Source organism: Amblyraja radiata, chromosome 30 (genome assembly GCF_010909765.2).
Source record: "Amblyraja radiata isolate CabotCenter1 chromosome 30, sAmbRad1.1.pri, whole genome shotgun sequence".
NCBI classification, from domain to species: Eukaryota; Metazoa; Chordata; class Chondrichthyes; order Rajiformes; family Rajidae; genus Amblyraja; species Amblyraja radiata.
The window spans coordinates 13,890,391-13,910,975 of record NC_045985.1 but is presented as its reverse complement, the minus strand read 5'-3'; the positions used below and the strand labels follow the sequence as shown (position 1 = coordinate 13,910,975).

The 20,585-nt window shown below is 46.1% G+C and overlaps 1 protein-coding gene across 1 annotated transcript; it reads left to right on the top strand.

Annotated features, from left to right (window-relative positions):
- The first annotated feature begins 2,364 nt into the window (after positions 1–2,364).
- LOC116990132 (zinc-binding protein A33-like) lies at positions 2,365–20,448 on the top strand. Its single transcript, XM_033047684.1, has 7 exons — positions 2,365–2,812; positions 2,903–2,998; positions 7,801–8,034; positions 12,731–12,753; positions 12,849–12,967; positions 18,602–18,745; positions 18,963–20,448. The coding sequence occupies exons 1-7, from the start codon at positions 2,402–2,404 to the stop codon at positions 18,992–18,994; spliced, it is 1,059 nt and encodes a 352-aa protein (XP_032903575.1). The 5' UTR covers positions 2,365–2,401; the 3' UTR covers positions 18,995–20,448.
- Positions 20,449–20,585: the final 137 nt, after the last annotated feature.

Genomic DNA, 20,585 nt, shown 5'->3' with positions numbered 1-20,585 from the left:
AGAATAGAATACCTTTATTGTCATTCAGACCTTACGGTCTGAACGAAATTTCGTACCTGCAGTCATACATACAATCATACAATAATAAACAACAATAAACACAAATTAACATCCACCACAGTGTATCCTCCAAGCACCTCCTCACTGTGATGGAGGCAAAAATCTTAGGGCTGCGGTCTCTTCCCTCCTCTTCTCCCTCTGTTCTTCCAAAATTGGGAGAATTCAATGTGCATGCCCCCATCTAGCAATGTTACAAAATTTTGAGATTTAAAAAATCAAGTTATTAAAAATCAAGCAATTTATCCCATCAGATAAAGCATAAAAATATGTTTAATTTGTCACCTAATTCACTTTCATATCTTCAGTATTAAAAAAGTTATAGATATATATACTGGGAGCTATAGGATCTTTGATACGCAGCGTCTTGACGCCATACGCAGCGTCTTGACGTCATACGCAGCATCTGGACGCCATATGCAGCGTCTTGACGCCATACGCAGCGTCTTGACGCAATACGCAGCGTCTTGACGCCATACGCAGCGTCCTGTCCAAAGATCCTATAGCGGATCTTTGGTCTTGACGGCGGACGCCCAGCGCCTGGCTTTGCGCGATGACGTCAACGCCAGGCGTGCTGTTGCGCGATGACGATGACGTAACCGCCCGGCGTGCCGTTGCGTGATGACGTCCAAATTCTGTCGGCCCGCCTCCCCGCCCAGCTGATTGGTGAGTATGACGTCGGGACCAGCCCCGCCCACAACTCCAGGCCAAAGTTCTTATAGCAAATAAATAAATAAATAAATTACTTTATTACGGACTCAAGGTCCAGACAAGGGGCAACATTACATTAAAAATGCATTGCATATCAAATATCATAAATATATATAAAATCATGGTATATCACATAAAAACATCATAATTTATATTTAACAAAAACCCACAATACTTAAGTTAAAAATCCAGATTAAAAGATGATCAATGTCCTACAACGAGACAACGATACCAGTGTCTCCACAACTGGGATGCGTAGCGTGTAATAATAATAATAATAATACTAAATTTTATTTATGGGCGCCTTTCAAGAGTCTCAAGGACACCTTACAAAAATTTAGCAGGTAGAGGAAAAACATGTAAGGGGAATGAAATAAATAGTAGAGACACGACCAGTACACAAAGTACAGACAGAATTCAATTCAAAACACAATATGAGGTAATTAATGCACAGATAAAAAGGGATGGGGACGTGGGCTAAGGATAGGGAAAGGTGAAGAGATGGGTCTTGAGGCGGGACTGGAAGATGGTGAGGGACACGGAATTGCGGATCAGTTGGGGGAGGGAGTTCCAGAGCCTGGGAGCTGCCCTGGAGAAGGCTCTGTCCCCAAAACTGCGGAGATTGGACTTGTGGATGGAGAGGAGACCGGCTGATGTGGATCTGAGGGACCGTGAGGGTTGGTAGGGGGAGAGGAAGTCAGTGAGATATGGGGGGGCAAGATGGTGGAGGGCTTTGTAGGTGAGGATAAGGATTTTGTAGATGATCCGGTGGGAGATGGGAAGCCAGTGAAGTTGTTTGAGGACTGGAGTGATGTGATGCCAGGATTTGGTGTGGGTGATGAGTCGGGCGGCTGCGTTCTGGACCAGTTGGTGTCGGTTGATGTAGGTGGAGCTGATGCCAAGGAGAAGTGAGTTGCAATAGACCAGTCGGGAGGAGATGAAGGCATGGATGAGTCTTTCAGCAGCGGGAGGTGTGAGAGAGGGTCTGAGTTTGGCGATGTTGCGGAGATGAAAGAAGGAGGTTTTAATGACATGGCGGATGTGAGGCTCAAGGGAGAGGGTGGAATCAAAGATCACGCCAAGGTGTACACACCAAGTGTAGTGCTAACCCTTATGTTTGTCAAGGCCACAATAAGCAAAGATCCTATAGCAGAGCAAAACATTAAAAAAGACAATTACCAGAGTCAAATTTTATTCTTGACAAGAATTAACAGAAGTATGAACTGACAGAATTATGAATCTAACCCTATATCACACACACAAACTGTTGCCCCGCAACATTGATTACACTGCGAGTCGGGTCGGGTCAGGTAGGCTCAGGTTACTAAAATGGGTGGGGAAAAATGCCCAGGATCCCCTCCGTAGCTACTACACGTCAGCCCATTGCATTTCGCAGGAGTAAGCTATCTTGCTCCGCTATAGGATCTTTGCTTATAGCGGAGGATCTTTGCTATAGGATCTTTGCTCCAGACGGCTCCGCGAGGAACGTACGCCTCAAGCCACCACGTTTGGTCGCGCCAGACGCATGCAGGTGGGACAGGGATGGGAGCGGGCAGTCGCGGTACTGCAGAGGGTTCAGCAGCCCGACGTCAGTGAAAACAGTTTGAACCCTGCAGGAACATCCGGAGTGAAAATGGCTGCGAAAGAGCAGATCGAAAGTTGGACCGAGGAGGTAGTTTGTCCCACATGCAAAGATTTCTTCACCGATCCGGTTGCACTGGAGTGCGGGCACAACTTCTGCCGCTCCTGCATCACACGGAGTTGGGACAGGGAGGGGAGAAACTCATGCCCGGAATGCAGAGAGGAATCTACAGAGTGCACCCTCAGGGTGAATCGGGCCCTGGTTAGACTGTCTGAGAAAGCTCGAACACTGAGCCTGAATCTCAAAGCGAAGAAAAGCAAACTTCAGTGCGAGGAACACCAGGAAGAACTGAAGCTGTTTTGTAAAACTGACAAGAAACTGATCTGTTTCATTTGTGCAACTGTGAAGGAACACAAGTCTCACAGCTTAACGCTGATAGAAGAAGCAATTGAATTCTACAAGGTAAAACCTAATCACTTTTGATCACATCATTGTCTAATCTTTCCTTCATTGTCTGACATTTTTATTCTCTGATCTGAAACCCACCACTAGGAACAGGTGAAATCTTCTTTCGAATCTCTCACAAAAAAGGGATCAGAGGTCCAGAAAATGGAGCAGGAACAGAAAGGGGGCATTTCTGGAGTTCAGGTTTGTACTGCCCATTTAATGTTCTTGTGTGGATTTGATCCCTGTGATGTGTGCAATAATTTGGCACCACTGTAGAGCTCAATAGTCGAGGGCCACAACTCTTGGGAGGGGTTGATCAGCCAATCACTTTACTCCCTGGAACACAGCAGTCTGAAGAATGGTCTGTGGCAGGTGTATAATATGAAACAAAATGATACTTTGGATGGTCAGTCTTTTACCCATAGTAGGGGGGTTGAGAATGTGAGGGTATAGATCTGAGGTGAGTGGGAAAAGATTTAAAACGAACATGAAGGATAACTTTGGCAGTGGGTACATGGAACGAGCTGCCAGATGAGGTAGTTGAGTCAGGTACCGTAACAACATTTGAAAGATACAAAAGGGAAATGTTTGAGAACTGTTGGCCAAACACGGACAAGTGGAAATAGACAATAGACAATACGTGCAGGAGTAGACCATTCGTCCCATCGAACCAGCACCGCCATTCAATGTGATCATGGCTGATCATCCCCAATCAGTACCCCGTTCCTGCCTTTTCCCCATATCCCCTCACTCCGCTATCTTTAAGAGCCCTATCCAGCTCTCTCTTGAAAGCATCCAGAGAACCTGCCTCCACCACCCTCTGAGGCAGAGAATTCCACAGACTCACAACTCTCTGTGAGAAAAAGTGTTTCCTCGTCTCCGTTCTAAATGACTTACTGCTTATTCTTAAACTGTGTCCCCTGGTTCTGGACTCCCCCAACATCGAGAACATGTTTCCTGCCTCCAGCATGTCTAAACCCTTAACAATCTTATATGTTTCAATAAGATGCCCTCTCATCTTTCTAAACTCCAGAGTGTATAAGCCCAGCTGCTCCATTCTCTCAGCATATGAAATAATAATCTGCCTTCCTGTTTTTGATACTAAAGTGGATAACCTCACATTTCTTCACATTAAACTTCATCTGCCATGCATCTGCACACTCCCTCAACCTGCCCAAGTCACCCTGCATTCTCATAGCATCCTCCTCACAGTTCACACTGCCACCCAGCTTTGTGTCATCTGCAAATTTGCTAATGTTACTTTGAATCCCTTCATCCAAATCATTGATGTATTATGTAAATAGCTACGGTCCCAGCACCGAGCCTTGCTGTACCCCATTGGTCACTGCCTGCCATTCTGAAAGGGACCGCTTAATCCCCACTCTCTGTTTCCTGTCTGCCAACCAATTTTCTATCCATGTCAGCACTCTACCCCCCAATACCATATGCCCTAATTTTGCCCACTAATCTATGAGGGATCTTATCAAATGCTTTCTGAAAGTCCAGGTACACTACATCCACTGGCTCTCCCTTGTCCATTTTCCTAGTTACATCTTCAAAAAATTCCAGAAGATTAGTCAAGCATGATTTCCCCTTCGTAAATCCATGCTGACTCGGACCGATCGTGTTACTGCTATCCAAATGTGCAGCTATTTCATCTTTTATACTTGACTCCAGCATCTTCCCCAGGCTAACTGGTCTATAATCCCCTGTTTTCTCTCTCCTGCCTTTCTTAAAAAATGGGATAACATTAGCTACCCTCCAATCCACAGGAACTGATCCTGAGTCTATAGAACATTGGAAAATTATCACCAATGCATCCACAATTTCTAGAGCCACTTCCTGGGATGCAGACCATCAGGCCCTGGGGATTTATCAGCCTTCAGTCCCATCAGTCTACCCTTGAATATTCAGTTCCCAGCCCTGGCTCTCTTGCAGCCATGTCTCTGTAATCCTACATCATACTTGCCAATTTCTAACTGAGCCTCAAGCTCGTCCACTTTATTTCTTATACTTCGTGCATTCATATACAACACTATGACCTCCGCTTTCACTTCCCCCCTCGCACCGCTCGCAATTGGCCCTGACCTTACGCTCTTATCCCTTCTCGAACTTTCCTTCCCATTAATCCGAGAATCTTTTGTAACTTTTCCTGTAGTCACTTCCCCTTCAACTCCATCTTTATACTCCCAATTTGTCAATCCCTCCCCTGCCCCCACTATTTAGTTTAAACCCACACGTGTAGCCCTAGCAAACCTGCCTGCCAGAATGTCGGTCCCCCTCCAGTTAAGATGTAGCCCGTCCCTTTTGTACAGGGCACCCCTACCCCAGAAGAGATCACAGTGGTCTATAAACCTAAATCCTTGCTCTCTGCTCCAGCCCCTCAGCCACACATTCAGATTCCCTATCTCCCTGTTCCTGTCCTCACTAGCACGAGGTACACAGAGAGCATATTAACGTATGGCATCTCTGTGTGGTATCTCAGCTGCACGGAGGCGGAGAGGAGAGCTCTTCAGCGCGTCGTACACAGAGCGCAGAGGATCATTGGGACAGAGCTGCCAGCTTTGGAGGGCATCTACCACACACGGTGCCTCAGGAAGGCCGTCAGCATCCACAAAGACTCATCACACCCCTGTAATGGACTGTTTGAACTACTTCCCTCCGGCAGACGTTACAAGGCCTTCTACGCCCGTACCTCCAGACTCATAAACAGCTTTATTCCCAGAGCTATAGCGGCTCTGAACCGGCCCTGCTGAGTGCCCCCCACCCCCCCGGACTGTCTCCCTCGGATGGTCACGACACACAGCTTATTTATTTATTTTACTTTTCTTTTTCATCGGTTGGAGCTGCATACTAAATCTCGTTGCAATGACGTGCAATGACAATAAAATATATTATTATTATTATTACCGGAAGCAATCCAGAGATAACTACCCTAGAAGTCCTGCCTTTCAGTCTTCTTCCCAACTCTCTGAACTCATGTTGGAGAACCTCCTTCCTCTTCTTCCCGATGTTGTTTGTGCCTATGTGCACAACTACTGTTCACCTTCTCTCTCAAGGATGTTCTGAATTCGACTCATGACATCCTGATCCCTGGCACCGGGGAGGCAACAGACCATCCTCGCGTCTAGTCTGCCGCCACAGAATCTCCTGTCTGCTCCTCGGATAATGGAGTCACCCACCACTAGTGCTGTGCCCGACGTCGGTTTGCCAGTCGAGTCCCATCTCTAGGTTTGGAGCCCCCGACGTGTCCGCCGCTCGGACTGGAAACATCGTCTCTCCTGACTTCCCAAGAGGGCGTACCTGTTTTCATTAGGCAGAGCCACCTGGGTCTCCTGCACTCCACAATTACCACCCTTTCTCTCCGTCACACACCTTGGTTCTTCCCGTATCCTCGGCGTGACAGCCTCACTGTAGGTCCTGTCCAGGAAACTCTCGTTTTCCCGGATGGCCCTGAGGTCATCCAGCTGCTTCTCCAGTGCCCCAACACGGTCCTTCAGGAGCTGAACCTGGACGCACTTGCCACAGTTGTAGCAGCCAGAGGCTCCATCCGTGTCCCTGGGCTCCCACATTCTGCAAGCCTCACACTGTCTCATCTGTACTGTCATGTGTTCAACACATTCCGTCCTCTCCAGCTCTTTGCGTAGCCTCCTCTCCTCAGCCTCCTCTCCTCAGCTTCCTCTCCTCAGCCTCCATCATCAGCCTCCTCTCTTCAGCCTCCTCGCCGAAGACATAGAAACATAGAAAATAGGTGCAGGAGTAGGCCATTCGGCCCTTCGAGCCTGCACCACCATTCAATATGATCATGCCTGATCATCCAACTCAGTATCCTGTACATGCCTTCTCTCCATACCCCCTGATCCCTTTAGCCACAAGGGCCACATCTAACTCCCTCTTAAATATAGCCAATGAACTGTGGCCTCAACTACCTTCTGTGGCAGAGAATTCCAGAGATTCACCACACTCTGTGTGAAAAATGTTTTTCTCATCTCGGTCCTAAAAGATTTCCCCTTTATCCTTAAACTGTGACCCCTTGTTCTGGACTTCCCCAACATCGGGAACAATCTTCCTGCATCCGGCCTGTCCAACCCCTTAAGAATTTTGTAAGTTTCTATAAGATCCCCCCTCAATCTTCTAAATTCTAGCGAGTACAAACCGAGTCTATCCAGTCTTTCTTCATATGAAAGTCCTGACATCCCAGGAATCAGTCTGGTGAACCTTCTCTGCACTCCCTCTATGGCAATAATGTCCTTCCTCAGATTTGGAGACCAAAACTCCAGGTGCGGTCTCACCAAGACCCTGTACAACTGCAGTAGAACCTCCCTGCTCCTATACTCAAATCCTTTTGCTATGAAAGCTAACATACCATTCGCTTTCTTCACTGCCTGCTGCACCTGCATGCCTACTTTCAATGACTGGTGTACCATGACACTCAGATCTCGTTGCATCTCCCCTTTTCCTAATCGGCCACCATTTAGATAATAGTCTGCATTCCTGTTTTTGCCACCAAAGTGGATAACCTCACATTTATCCACATTATACTGCATCTGCCAAACATTTGCCCACTCACCCAGCCTATCCAAGTCACCTTGCAGTCTCCTAGCATCCTCCTCACAGCTAACACTGCCCCCCAGCTTAGTGTCTTGGAGATGTTGCCTTCAATTCCCTCATCTAGATCATTAATATATATTGTAAATAGCTGGGGTCACAGCACTGAGCCTTGCGGTACCCCACTAGTCACTGCCTGCCATTGTGAAAAGGACCCGTTTACTCCTACTCTTTGCTTCCTGTTTGCCAGCCAGTTCTCTATCCACATCAATACTGAACCCCCAATACCGAATTATTAAGACAAGCTCTTAAATTGCCAAAGTTACGGATTAAATACATGTAAATGGGATTAGTGTAGATACGTACAGGGCCCAGCATGGACATATTAGCCCGAATGGCATATTTCTGCACTCAAGAGTGACATAATATATTGATTCTCATCTTTCATCTGACAGGAAGAGTCACACAACCTTCAGTCACTGATCACATCCCAGTTTGCTGAGATGCACCAGATTCTCACCGATAAAGAGCAGCGCTTACTCGGAGATGTCCGGGAAGAAGAGGAGAAGATTGTAAAAACAATGGTGACAAATCTTCAAGAGATACAAACTAATTTAAATTCCATTCAGGAGGAACTCTCAAAGCTACAGGAACAGATAGACCTCAAGGACGACCTGATATTTCTGAAGGTGAGGGGTTACACTACAGTTTGGTGAAGTGAAAGTGCACAGTCACAAAATGGTGGGTGACATTTCTGAAATAAATGCTGCATTTACCAGTAATTCAGTACTAGGTCAATATTCCATCTGTCCAACTACTCACCACATCTGACAATAATGCCCCAAATTCCAGGAATCCTCGTGTATTTATCCCAATTCAACTTAAATTTATCTGCAATATTGACTTCAGACCACCCTGTCAGTTCCATGTTCTGTTTACTGCATTTCTTACAGTAAGATTATTAAAGACCATCATACATTTCAGGTTTTGTTTTTCTTCTTCCCACAAGCCTTGATAATATTTCCAACCCCTATCCATTTGAAACCGCCGCTGATCTTAAAATGTTCCATGCCATTATCTCTGACATCTTCTCCAGATAAAATCCCACAACATGCCCTAGTCTTACTCGCAAGTTGCACACTCGCAGTTATTTTCATCGACATTCCTAATGCTTTACCCCGTGTTCGATGTCTCTACGACAATATCCACTTTCTGTCTGAGTGACGGCGGCAAAGAGTTGGGAAATGGGAATTATCAGAGGGGTTTTTTGTTGCAATTTAGTGAAATACTTCAGTGAGTGAGGCAAGGCAGAGCCTTTACCACCTCGGGCAGCTGAGGAAATTCGGATTCGCACTGAGGAACCTTCAGTGCTTCTACTCTGGGGCTGCAGAAAGCATCTTGTCCGGCAACCTCACAAACTAGTTTGGGAACAGCTCTGCCCAGGACTGGAAGGCTCTGCAGAGAATAGTGCGTTCGGCTGAACGCAATCTGGGAACCACACTCACCCCATGCAGGAACTATACATCATAAGGTGCAGATCCAGAGCCAGCAACATTAAGGGGGACCCCTACCACCCCAGCAACGGACTGTTCCAACTGCTACGGTCAGATAAACGCCTCTGCTGTCATGCTGGGAAAACAGAGAGGATGAGACGGCGTTTCTTCCAACAGGCCATCAGGACTGTAAACTCTTATCTCACCAAAGGCAAAGGCAAATTTATTTGTATAGCACCATTCGTGCAAACAGCAATTCAAGGTGCTTTACAGGAAAGAAAAAATAAGATAGTCAATAATTAAAAATTGCAAAATAAGCAATACGACAAATGTATGAATAATAAAACAACGTCAATGAAACAATAAAACGATTTTAAAAAGCACATAAAAGGGTTAAAATTAGACGGTTAAGATTACCTGCATGTCGGGTTATGGAAAAGCTATAGTAAACAACAGTGTTTTTAGGCCTGATTTAAATGCGCTTACAGTCTGTGCACACCTCAGGTGTTCAGGGAGCTTGTTCCACAGGTGTGGAGCATAAAAACCGAATCCTGCTTCAGCCTTTTTAGTTCTGACCCTGGGAACACAGAGTAAACCTGTCCCAGAAGACCTGAGGAGTCTAGGCGCCTCATATCCAACAAGTAGGTCAGAGATGTATTTTGGACCTAGACCATTCAGTGACTTGTAGGTCAGTAACAGAATTTTAAAATCTATCCTCTTACACACAGGGAGCCAGTGCAAAGATTTAAGGACAGGTGTAATGTGGTCCATTTTCTTGGTGTTGGTCAAGACTCTGGCAGCGGCATTTTGGATAAGCTGCAGTTGTTTAATTGATTTTTTATTGAGACCTGTAAAGATGCCATTACAATAATCTAACCTACTAAAAATATATGCATGAACAAGTTTTTCAGTGTCTTCTTTGGACAGAAATCCCTTGATTCTTGCAATATTTTTTAGATGGTAATAGGCAGATCTGGTAATGGTCTTTATATGGCTGTTAAAATTCAAATCCGAGTCCATAACTACACCAAGGTTTCTGGCTTTGTCTGTGGTTTTCAGAGCAATTGAGTCGAGTTGAGCACTCACCTCTAGCCTTGTTTTTTTGGGACCAAAGACAATAATTTCTGTCTTATTTGCATTGAGCTGGAGGAAGTTCTGGTTCATCCACTCATTGATATGTTTGACACACTGGCTCAGTGAGTGTAGGGGACTATGGTCATGTGGTGACACTGCGATATATAGTTGTGTGTCATCGGCATAAGTGTGGTAGGATATGTTAAAATGCTCTATGATCTGAGCTAGGGGGAACATATAAATGTTGAACAAAATGGGTCCAAGAATGGAGCCCTGAGGAACCCCGCATGTGAGTTTTGTACGTTCTGATTCAAAATTACCAAGGGAAACAAAATAATCCCGATCTTTCAAGTAAGATTTGAACCAGTCCAGCACAGAACCAGAGAGTCCCACCCACTTCTCCAGTCTGTCAAGCAGTATGTTGTGGTCCACCGTATCAAAAGCAGCACTGAGATCTAGAAGTACCAAAACTGAAGCTTTTGATGCATCACTGTTTAGATGTATGTCGTTTAGGACCGTAGTGAGTGCAGTCTCGGTGCTGTGATGTGGCCGAAATCCCGACTGGAAAACATTAAAAATATTGTTTAGGGTCATAAAGCAGTAAACTTGTTGGTAAACTACCCTTTCAATAATCTTTGCCAAAAATGCTAAATTAGATATGGGCCTGTAGTTGCTCATAGCTGAGGCATCCAAATTAGGCTTCTTCAATAGGGGCTTGATCACTGCTGTTTTTAAGGCTTCGGTAAAATGCCCCGATTGAAGGGAAGTGGTCACCAGGGACTAATTTACTGTTGTGTTGCGTCTTTAATACTTTTTTTCCCTAACATGTAAATACTGATTCTGTTCTGTATTTTTTTGCACAATTCGCAGGCATTGCCACTTTCATTTCACTGCACATCTTAGATTTAGATTTAGATTATACCTTTAATAATCCTTTACAGGAAATTACAGTGCCACGACAGCTTCAAGACAGACATAACACCACACATTTCCTCAAATGGCTTCCATACTTAACAAGTTAAAATACAAGTTAAAATACAAGCTAAAATACAATTAATTAAAAAAAGTGCAGTTATTTATGCGCATTATATAACCTTATAGCAGCTGGTAAACAGGACTTCCTATGTCTCTCAGTTTTGCACATTGGTGCAATCAGTCTCTGACTGAAGATGCTGCTCTTGATCACCTTCAGGGCATGGAGTGGGTGAGTGGGGTTGGTCATTATTGAACCCAGTTTGTTCAGAGTTCTGGCCTCTGCCACCTGCTGGACCGTTCGTTGCTCAGCCCCGACCACTGAGCCGGCCTTCCTGATCAGCTTGTCCAGTCTGTTTTTGTCCGCTATGCGGGCGCCATCTCCCCAACAGGCCACAGCAAAAAACAGAGCACTGGCCACCACTGAATGGTAGACACTGCACAGTAGGGGTTGGCAGATGTTAAATGACCTCAGCCTCCTTAAAAAATACAGTCGGCTTTGTCCCTTCCTGTACACCGCCTCCATATGACACTTCCAGTCCAGCTCACTGTCAAGCTGCACCCCAAGGTACCTGTGGTTAGCGACCACCTCCACCTCAGTGCCCTTAATGGTGATTGGTGTTGCTTGAGTCCTCCTCCTCCCCCTCCTGAAGTCCACAACTATCTCCTTGGTTTTTTTGGTGTTAAGATGGAGGTTATTGTGTGCACTCCACTCCACAAAGTTACTTATTATGTCTCTATACTCCTCCTCATTGCCCCCTTTAATGAGGCCGACAACAGCTGTGTCATCCGAAAACTTCTGCAAAAAGCAGCTGTTGGTGTTATATTGGAGATCCGCTGTGTAGATGGTAAACAGGAACGGAGCCAGCACAGTTCCTTGTGGAGCCCCTGTGCTGCTCAAGATGGTGCCCGAGACACTGTTCTGTAGGCGCACATACTGTGGTCTGTGGGAAAGGTAATCCAAACACCACAGTACCAGTGATGGATCCACTTTCATCTTCTCCATCTTCTCCCCTAGCAGTCGGGGCTGAATTGTGTTGAAGGCGCTTGAAAAGTCAAAAAATGTAATCCTTACAGATGCATCAGTAGTGTCCAAATGTGTGTACACCCTCTGCAGCATGTAAATGAGGGCATCATCGACACTGATGTTAGGCTGATATGCAAACTGTAAAGGATCCATTTGATTTGACACACTAGTCCTGATGTAGGAAAGGACAAGTCTCTCAAATGTCGTCATTATATGTGAAGTGAGCGCTACTGGTCTGTAGTCATTGTAGAGAGTGGGATGGGTCTTCTTTGGGACAGGTACCAGGCAAGATGTTTTCCACAGCCTTGGAACCTTCTGTAGACGCAAGCTCAGGTTGAACAGGCGTGTTAGAATACCACACAGCTCTGAAGAGCAAGTCTTCAGTAGCCTTGGGCTGGTGTCATCAGGCCCCACTGCTTTCCCTGGCTTCAGTCTGTCCAGCATCACCTTGACCTGAGCAGTATGAAGAGTCATGGGTGGGGCTGCCGGTGGAGTGGGAGGTGGAAAGAGGGGACTCCGTACAGGTGACATCTCAGGAGTGATGGAGATGATGGAGAGAGGGAGGGGAGGTGGAGAGGAAGCAGCAATGGTCAGCAGACCAGGTGGGGGAGGCTGGGGTGGTGTGGGGCAGTCAAATCTGTTGAAAAATCTGTTCAGATCATCAGCCAGACTCTGTTCACCATCAGGCAGTGTATCAGCCAGACTCTGTTCACCATCAGGCACCATCTTGTATGTGTATGTGTGACAAATAAAGTCGACTTGACTTGAAATACCCACCGTGGGGAACAGTCTATTGAGATTTGTCTTTTTTTATTTCAGGAGGAAGCTGGTCGCATCACATGGTAGGACATGTTTTTGACTAAAACAATGTACGTTTTAAAAGGACGCCAAAAACAAAATATTGCTCAGATTATAACCCGCTGTTAAATATTTGCAGGGTTTGTGATGAAGCCAAACCAATGTCGGTGGTGGATGGCGCGCTGCCAATTGAAAAGTTTGATCGCACCTTTTTCTTCAACATTGCATTGAAAGAACATTTTGATATCATCAAACGAGGTAAAACTGAAACCTATTAACAACTCTTTGTGTGAAGAATACTGCATCCTCCAGTATTGATATCCCTGCATGCATGGGCGTAAATCCCAGGGGCCACACACAAACCCGCATGTTTTGAGAGGTGTGGGACAATCCCCCCCATGTATTCTTGTATGTCGAAATGTAACTTAGACCTATTCTCCAGCCCCTTTACGCCCCTAAGTGCTCCCACCCACCACGGAAGGAAGCCAGCACTACACTCTTCCCAATTAAGCCAAACAAAGAGTAGGAGTAAACGGGTCCTTTTCACAATGGCAGGCAGTGACTAGTGGGGTACCGCAAGGCTCAGTTCTGGGACCCCAGCTATTTACGATATATATTAATGATTTGGAAGAGGGAATTGAATGCAACATCTCCAAGTTTGTGGATGACACGAAGCTGGGGGGGCAGTGTTAGCTGTGTGGAGGATGCTAGGAGGCTGCAAGGTGACTGGGATAGGCTGGGTGAGTGGGCAAATGCATGGCAGATGCAGTAATATGTGGATAAATGTGAGGTTATCCACTTTGGTGGCAAAAACAGGAAAGTAGACTATTATCTGAATGGTGGCCGATTAGGAAAGGGGGAGATGCAACGAGACCAGGGTGTCATGGTACACCAGTCATTAAAAGTAGGCATGCAGGTGCAGCAGGCAGTGAAGAAGGCGAATGGTATGTTAGCATTCATAGCAAAAGGATTTGAGTATAGGAGCAGGGAGGTTCTACTGCAGTTGTACAGGGTCTTGGTGAGACCACACCTGGAGTATTGCGTACAGTTTTGGTCTCCTAATCTGAGGAAAGACATTCTTGCCATAGAGGGAGTACAGAGAAGGTTCACCAGACTGATTCCTGGGATGTCAGGACATTCACATGAAAAAAGACTGGATAGACTCGGTTTGTACTCGCTAGAATTTAGAAGATTGAGGGGGGATCTTATAGAAACTTACAAAATTCTTAAGGGGTTGGACAGGCTAGATGCAGGAAGATTGTTTCCGATGTTGGGGAAGTCCAGAACAAGGGGTCACAGTTTAAGGATAAGGGGGAAATCTTTTAGGACCGAGATGAGGAAAACATTTTTGTACAGAGAGTGGTGAATCTGGAATTCTCTGCCACAGAAGGTAGTCGAGGCCACAGTTCATTGGCTATATTTAAGAGGGAGTTAGATGTGACCCTTGTGGCTAAAGGGGTCAGGGGGTATGGAGAGAAGGCAGGCACAGGATACTGAGTTGGATGATCAGCCATGATCATATTGAATGGCGGTGCAGGCTCGAAGGGCCGAATGGCCTACTCCTGCACCTATTTTCTATGTTTCTATGTTTCTAAAGGGGTCTCCCAACTCTCGCCCACGGGTCACATGCGGCCTGCCACGAGATTTTATCCGGCCCGCAGCAAGCTCAGCGCAGGACGGAGCTGAGTTAGCTAGGAGTCGATTAGAGTCGGGGTGCACGGCGGCCCGGAGCTGCTCTTAGTAATGTTACTGGGTAGATCCCTCCAATTGTCAGAACCGAGGCATAAACGGGCCGCCGTGAAGAAGGGTGCAATGGGTGGGGTGTTCGGCAGCGGCCAAAATCAGGGGCGACAGTGGGGGCGCTGTGGATGTGAATTTCAAATATGTTCGAAACATTACACCTGGAAACATAGAAACATAGAAAATAGGTGCAGGAGTAGGCCATTCGGCCCTTCGAGCCTGCACCGCCATTCAATATGATCATGGCTGATCATCCAACTCAGTATCCTGTACCTGCCTTCTCTCCATACCCCTTGATCCCTTTAGCCACAAGGGCCACATCTAACTCCCTCTTAAATATAGCCAATGAACTGGCCTCAACTACCTTCTGCGGGAGAGAATTCCACAGATTCACCACTCTCTGTGTGAAAAAAGTTTTCCTCATCTCGGTCCTAAAACTGAGGAGTGAATGAATAATGCGATGTAAAGCGCCTTGAGCATTAGAAAGGCGCTATATAAATCCCATCCATTATTATTATTATTAAAAGATTTCCCCCTTATCCTTAAACTGTGTGAGCCCTTGTTCTGGACTTCCCCAACATCGGGAACAATCTTCCTGCATCTAGCCTGTCCAACCCCTTAAGATATGAGACTCCTCCTCGCAGGCAAAGCAGACCACTTCCAAAAGAAGTGGTCTGCATTTATGGACTTACTACAGGCATAAGGTGCAACAGTAATTTAAAAAAATAAATGGTGCCAGGATCTGGTAACGGGGGGTGAAAAATATGGTTGGTATATCCCTTTTTTGCGGAGTTTTGTATAATAGAGCGATTGTTTCACTTTCTTTTCTAGGGTCTATTTCTTAACTTTCTTCTCTAACTCTCTAATGGGCTCTCATTTCCCAACACTTTCCTGCACTATCATGACTCTCTCTCACTTTCCTTACTTCTTTTATTTCTATCTTTCTTAAAGCTCAAAAAATGAAGGGGTACAACAAATGTAATGAGACATATGTGGTGTGTATTACTGTAACGTATTGTACTTCTAATAAAAATAAAATAAAAAAGACAGTGTATGGCATCGGCCAGAATCGAATGGGTCGGCGACACGTTATAATAGAATAGAATACGTTTATTGTCATTGCACAAACATCTGTGCAACGAAATTCCATTGCAACTCCTTCGGTGTGTACATAAAAGACACAGGATAAAAAAAATTTTAAAGAACAAAACACAACAGCCATTGACTCACATATACACAAGATAATAATAATAATAATAATAAATTTTATTTTCGGGCGCCTTTCAAATCTCAAGGTCACCTTACAAACATTTAGCAGGTAGAGGAAAAACATGTAAGGGGAATGAAATAAATAGTAGAGACATGACTAGTACACAAAGTAAAGACAGAATTCAATACAAAACACAATATGAGGCAATTAATGCACAGATGAAAAGGGAGGGGGACGTGGGGCTAAGGATAGGCAGAGGTGAAGAGATGGGCCTTGAGGCGGGACTGGAAGATGGTGAGGGACATGGAATTGCGGATCAGTTGGGGGAGGGAGTTCCAGAGCCTGGGAGCTGCCCTGGAGAAGGCTCTGTCCCCAAAACTGCGGAGTTTGGACTTGTGGATGGAGAGGAGACCGGCTGATGTGGATCTGAGGGACCGTGAGGGTTGGTAGGGGGAGAGGAGGTCAGTGAGATATGGGGGGGCCAGATGGTGGAGGGCTTTGTAGGTGAGGGCCAGGATTTTGTAGGTGATCCGGTGGGAGATGGGAAGCCAGTGAAGTTGTTTGAGGACTGGAGTGATGTGATGCCAGGTTTTGGTGTGGGTGATGAGTCGGGCGGCTGCGTTCTGGACCAGTTGGAGTCGGTAAAGATCAGTAAAGAAAATAATAGATTGGTATTAAAAACATTTAAAAATAATATTGCGCATTATCTTGCACCCCAAATTATATTGTGCTTCCCCCAGTGATAGTGTTAAGTTATTTTATCGCACATGGGTAGAAACTATTTTTTTGGCTTCAGAGACCTGTATCGCCTCCCAGAGGGTAGCAGAGTGAAAAGGTGGTTGGCAGGGTGGGATGTGTCCTGCTTGATGTTTGTGGCCCGGCGCAAGCATCGGGCCCTGTATATGTCATCCAGGGAGGCCAGTTGAGCGTTTGTGATGCTCTGTGCAGTTTTAATAACTCTCTGCAGCGCCCTCCTCTCAGCCACAGTGCAGCTAGCAAACCACACCAGGATGCCATAGGAGAGGATACTTTCCACGGCGCACCGGTAGAAGGGCAGCAGCAGCAGCGGCTGTGAAACGTTTTCTCTCTGCAGAGACCTCAGGAAATACAGCCGCTGCTGTGACTTCTTCACGAGAGTGACGGTGTTCATTGTCCATTTGAGGTCCTGGGAGATATATATTCATAGCAAAAGGATTTGAGTATAGGAGCAGGGAGGTTCTACTGCAGTTGTACAGGGTCTTGGTGAGACCACACCTGGAGTATTGCGTGCAGTTTTGGTCTCCTAATCTGAGGGAAGCCATTCTTGCCATAGAGGGAGTACAGAGAAGGTTCACCAGGCTGATTCCTGGGATGCCAGGACTTTCATATGAAGAAAGACTGGATAGACTTGGTTTGTACTCGCTAGAATTTAGAAGATTGAGGGGGGATCTGAAAGAAACTTACAAAATTCTTAAGGGGTTGGACAGGCTAGATGCAGGAAGATTGTTCCCGATGTTGGGGAAGTCCAGAACAAGGGGTCACAGTTTTAGGATAAGGGGGAAATCTTTTAGGACCGAGATGAAGAAAACATTTTTCACACAGAGAGTGGTGAATCTGTGGAATTCTCTGCCACAGTAGGTAGTTGAGGCCACTGTTCATTGGCTATATTTAAGAGGGAGTTAGATGTGGCCCTTGTGGCTAAAGGGATCAGGGGGTATGGAGAGAAGGCAGGTACAGGATACTGATTTGGATGATCTGCCATGATCATATTGAATGGCGGTGCAGGCTCGAAGGGCCGAATGGCCTACTCCTGCACCTATTTTCTATGTTTCTATGTATATTCCCAGGAACTTAAAGTCAGTGACTCTCCACCATGTCTCCTTTGATGTAGAGAGGAGCAGGTTCCTCTCTCCTCCTCCTGAAGTCAACAACCAGTTCTTTTGTTTTCGTTGGGTTGAATAGCAGGTTATTTTTAGTGCACCAGACAGTCAGTTTTTGGACTTCATCTCTGTAGGCAGACTCGTCGTTGTTATTTATCAGCCCCACCGTGCGATCGTTCCTCTCGCCCCTCTTCGCACTCAAGTCAAGTTCAAGTGAGTTTATTGTCATGTGTCCCTGTATAGGACAATGAAATTCTTGCTTTGCTTCAGCACACAGAACACTGTAGGCATTTACTACAAAACAGATCAGTGTGTCCATATACCATAATATAAATATATACACACATGAATAAATAAACTGATAAAGTGCAAATAAGAGAAAGTGGTTATTAATAATCAGAGTTTTGTCCGAGCCAGGTTTAATGGCTGTGGGGAAGTAACCTGAACCTGGTTGTTGCAGTCTTCAGGCTCCTGTACCTTCTACCTGAAGGTAGCAGGGAGATGAGTGTGTGGCCAGGATGGTGTGGGTCTTTGATGATACTGCCAGCCTTTTTGAGGCAGCGACTGCGATAAATCCCCTCGATGGAAGGAAGGTCAGAGCTGATGATGGACTGAGCAGTGTTTACTACTTTTTGTAGTCTTTTCCTCTCCAGGGCGCTCAAGTTGCCGAACCAAGCCACGATGCAACCGGTCAGCATGCTCTCTACTGTGCACCTTTGGAAGTTAGAGAGAGTTCCTTGACAAACCGACTCTCCATAATCTTCTCAGGAAGTAGAGGCGCTGATGAGCTTTCTTGATAATAACTCTCTCCTTGTGCCACACCCTCCCCATGTTTTAAAAGCAATTTCCACCCATGGAATGGTGGAATCGATTAACTAGCTTGTAGTTCATCTTGTTGCAAACTTTGACAGACTTCCTCGCTATTCACAACAGTAGTATCGAGCAAATCCGTCCGCCCGCCTGTGCCTGAGGCCGAGCGGCTTCTCCCCCCGGTCCCGGGACCGCACTGCCCGAGTCTCCCCCCCCCCCCCCCCCCCCCCCGACCCCCAGCAACTCTCTGATTCTCTGCTTCTCCCCCCCCAGTCTCCGTCACCCTGGATGTGGAAACAGCGCATGCATTGCTCGAGTTGTCTGAGGATCAGAAGGGTGTGAGATGTACCCGGACCCGGGGGAGTCTCCCTGACACCGGGAAGAGGATTACACGCAGTTCGTGTGTGCTGGGATCAGGTCGGTGATAAATGGCTCAAATTCCCGCATTGTAAAATTCCAGTGAGCGCGGAAATAAAACCAGGGCGAATGTAAATGTGGGAAGAGTGAAATAAACAGCAACTGGAATCAGAGCTGTCTGTCGATCCGTTCATTTTAACCCGTTAACTGCATCCGGCAACTGAACAGAAATGCTTTTGTGAAAATATAAAGATTGAAACAATCTCCCTTCCTGCAGGTTCAGCAGCAGCCGCGGGCAGCGGGTCCTGAGCTCCGGTGTCCTAAAGTCCGCAGTCAGAGAAGTGATAGCGTGTTTGCAGGATTTGCTCTCCACACACCAGGTTCCATGTGGGAGGCCGTTGTGCTCGGGCTCAGCCTGTCTCTCTGTAGATCATTCCTTGTTTCAGTCTCCCTCCCTCACCTCTCTCTCAGGTACATCATGTCTGTATCGGTGCCGCTTCCAGCTCTTATTCACCACTTTAACATAGAAACATAGAAAATAGGTGCAGGAGTAGGCCATTCGGCCCTTCGAGCCTGCACCGTCATTCAATGTGATCATGGCTAATCATCCAACTCAGTATCCTGTACCTGCCTTCTCTCCATACCCCCTGATCCCTTTAGCCACAAGGGCCACATCTAACTCCCTCTTAAATATAGCCAATGAATTGGCCTCAACTACCTTCGGTGGCAGAGAATTCCACAGATTCACCACTCTCTGTGTAAAAAATGATTTTCTCATCTCAGTCCTAAAAGTCTTCCCTCTTATCCTTAAACTGTGACCCCTAGTTCTGGACTTCCCCAACATAGTCTTCCTGCATCTAGCCTGTCCAACCCCTTAAGAATTTTGTACGTTTCTATAAGATCCCCCCTCAATCTTCTGAATTCTAGCGAGTACAAGCCGAGTCTATCCAGTCTTTCTTCATATGAAAGTCCTGACATCCCAGGAATCAGTCTGGTGAACCTTCTCTGTACTCCCTCTATGGCAAGAATGTCTTTCCTCAGATTAGGGGACCAAAACTGTACGCAATACTCCAGGTGTGGTCTCACCAAGACCCTGTACAACTGCAGTAGAACCTCCCTGCTCCTACACTCAAATCCTTAACACTTCATCTCCCTCGCTGCCAGTTTCCATCCAGTGCCCACTTTCCTCTGCTCGAGCCCCGACTCTTCCCTTGGCTTTCACGCCATCTTGGTCTCCGCTTCACTCAAAACGCGAGTGACCAAAGTCCATTCCAAGCCCACGGACGCCTTTGGCTACTTTGTCTATCCACTACTCCTGTTTGCACTATCCCTCCAAGATCGAGTGCTTCCAGCAAAACCTCTGGTGGGAGACTGACATTCACACAATGTCCTTGCATATCTTTTAGGAGTCCACAAAGTGTTTTATTGACGTAAATCTCTTTAAAGTGCAGCCACAAACTGCAACGGAAATGCAGCCGTCAACCTGCAGACAGGAACATTCACAAACAGAGTTTAAAAGCAAGGTGTACCGTCCAAAGCGATTTGGGTTTATTTCAATTGCAGTATTAGAAGCACCAAGCACATAATGCAAATGAACACAATCTTTCTATTTGGTTCTTGTAAATGTTACTGGTGATGCGAATTATCCAAATTCAACAACTGGGGTATTAAATGTGTATGTGGTATTAATCGACAAACCTACAATATTGTAAGTGGGTTTGGTTTCAATGATCCAATCCCATTACAAATTTCCTCTCTGATTATCTGCCTCTGTTTCTTCCCTTCTTTCACCCCATCCACATGGTGACTTTAATTGCCGGCGTTAGCCCAAGGGAGAGAAAGAGTCACGGGTTTTTAATTGTTCCGAGATCAAGGGGGACCCATTGGGTCCCGTTCCCTC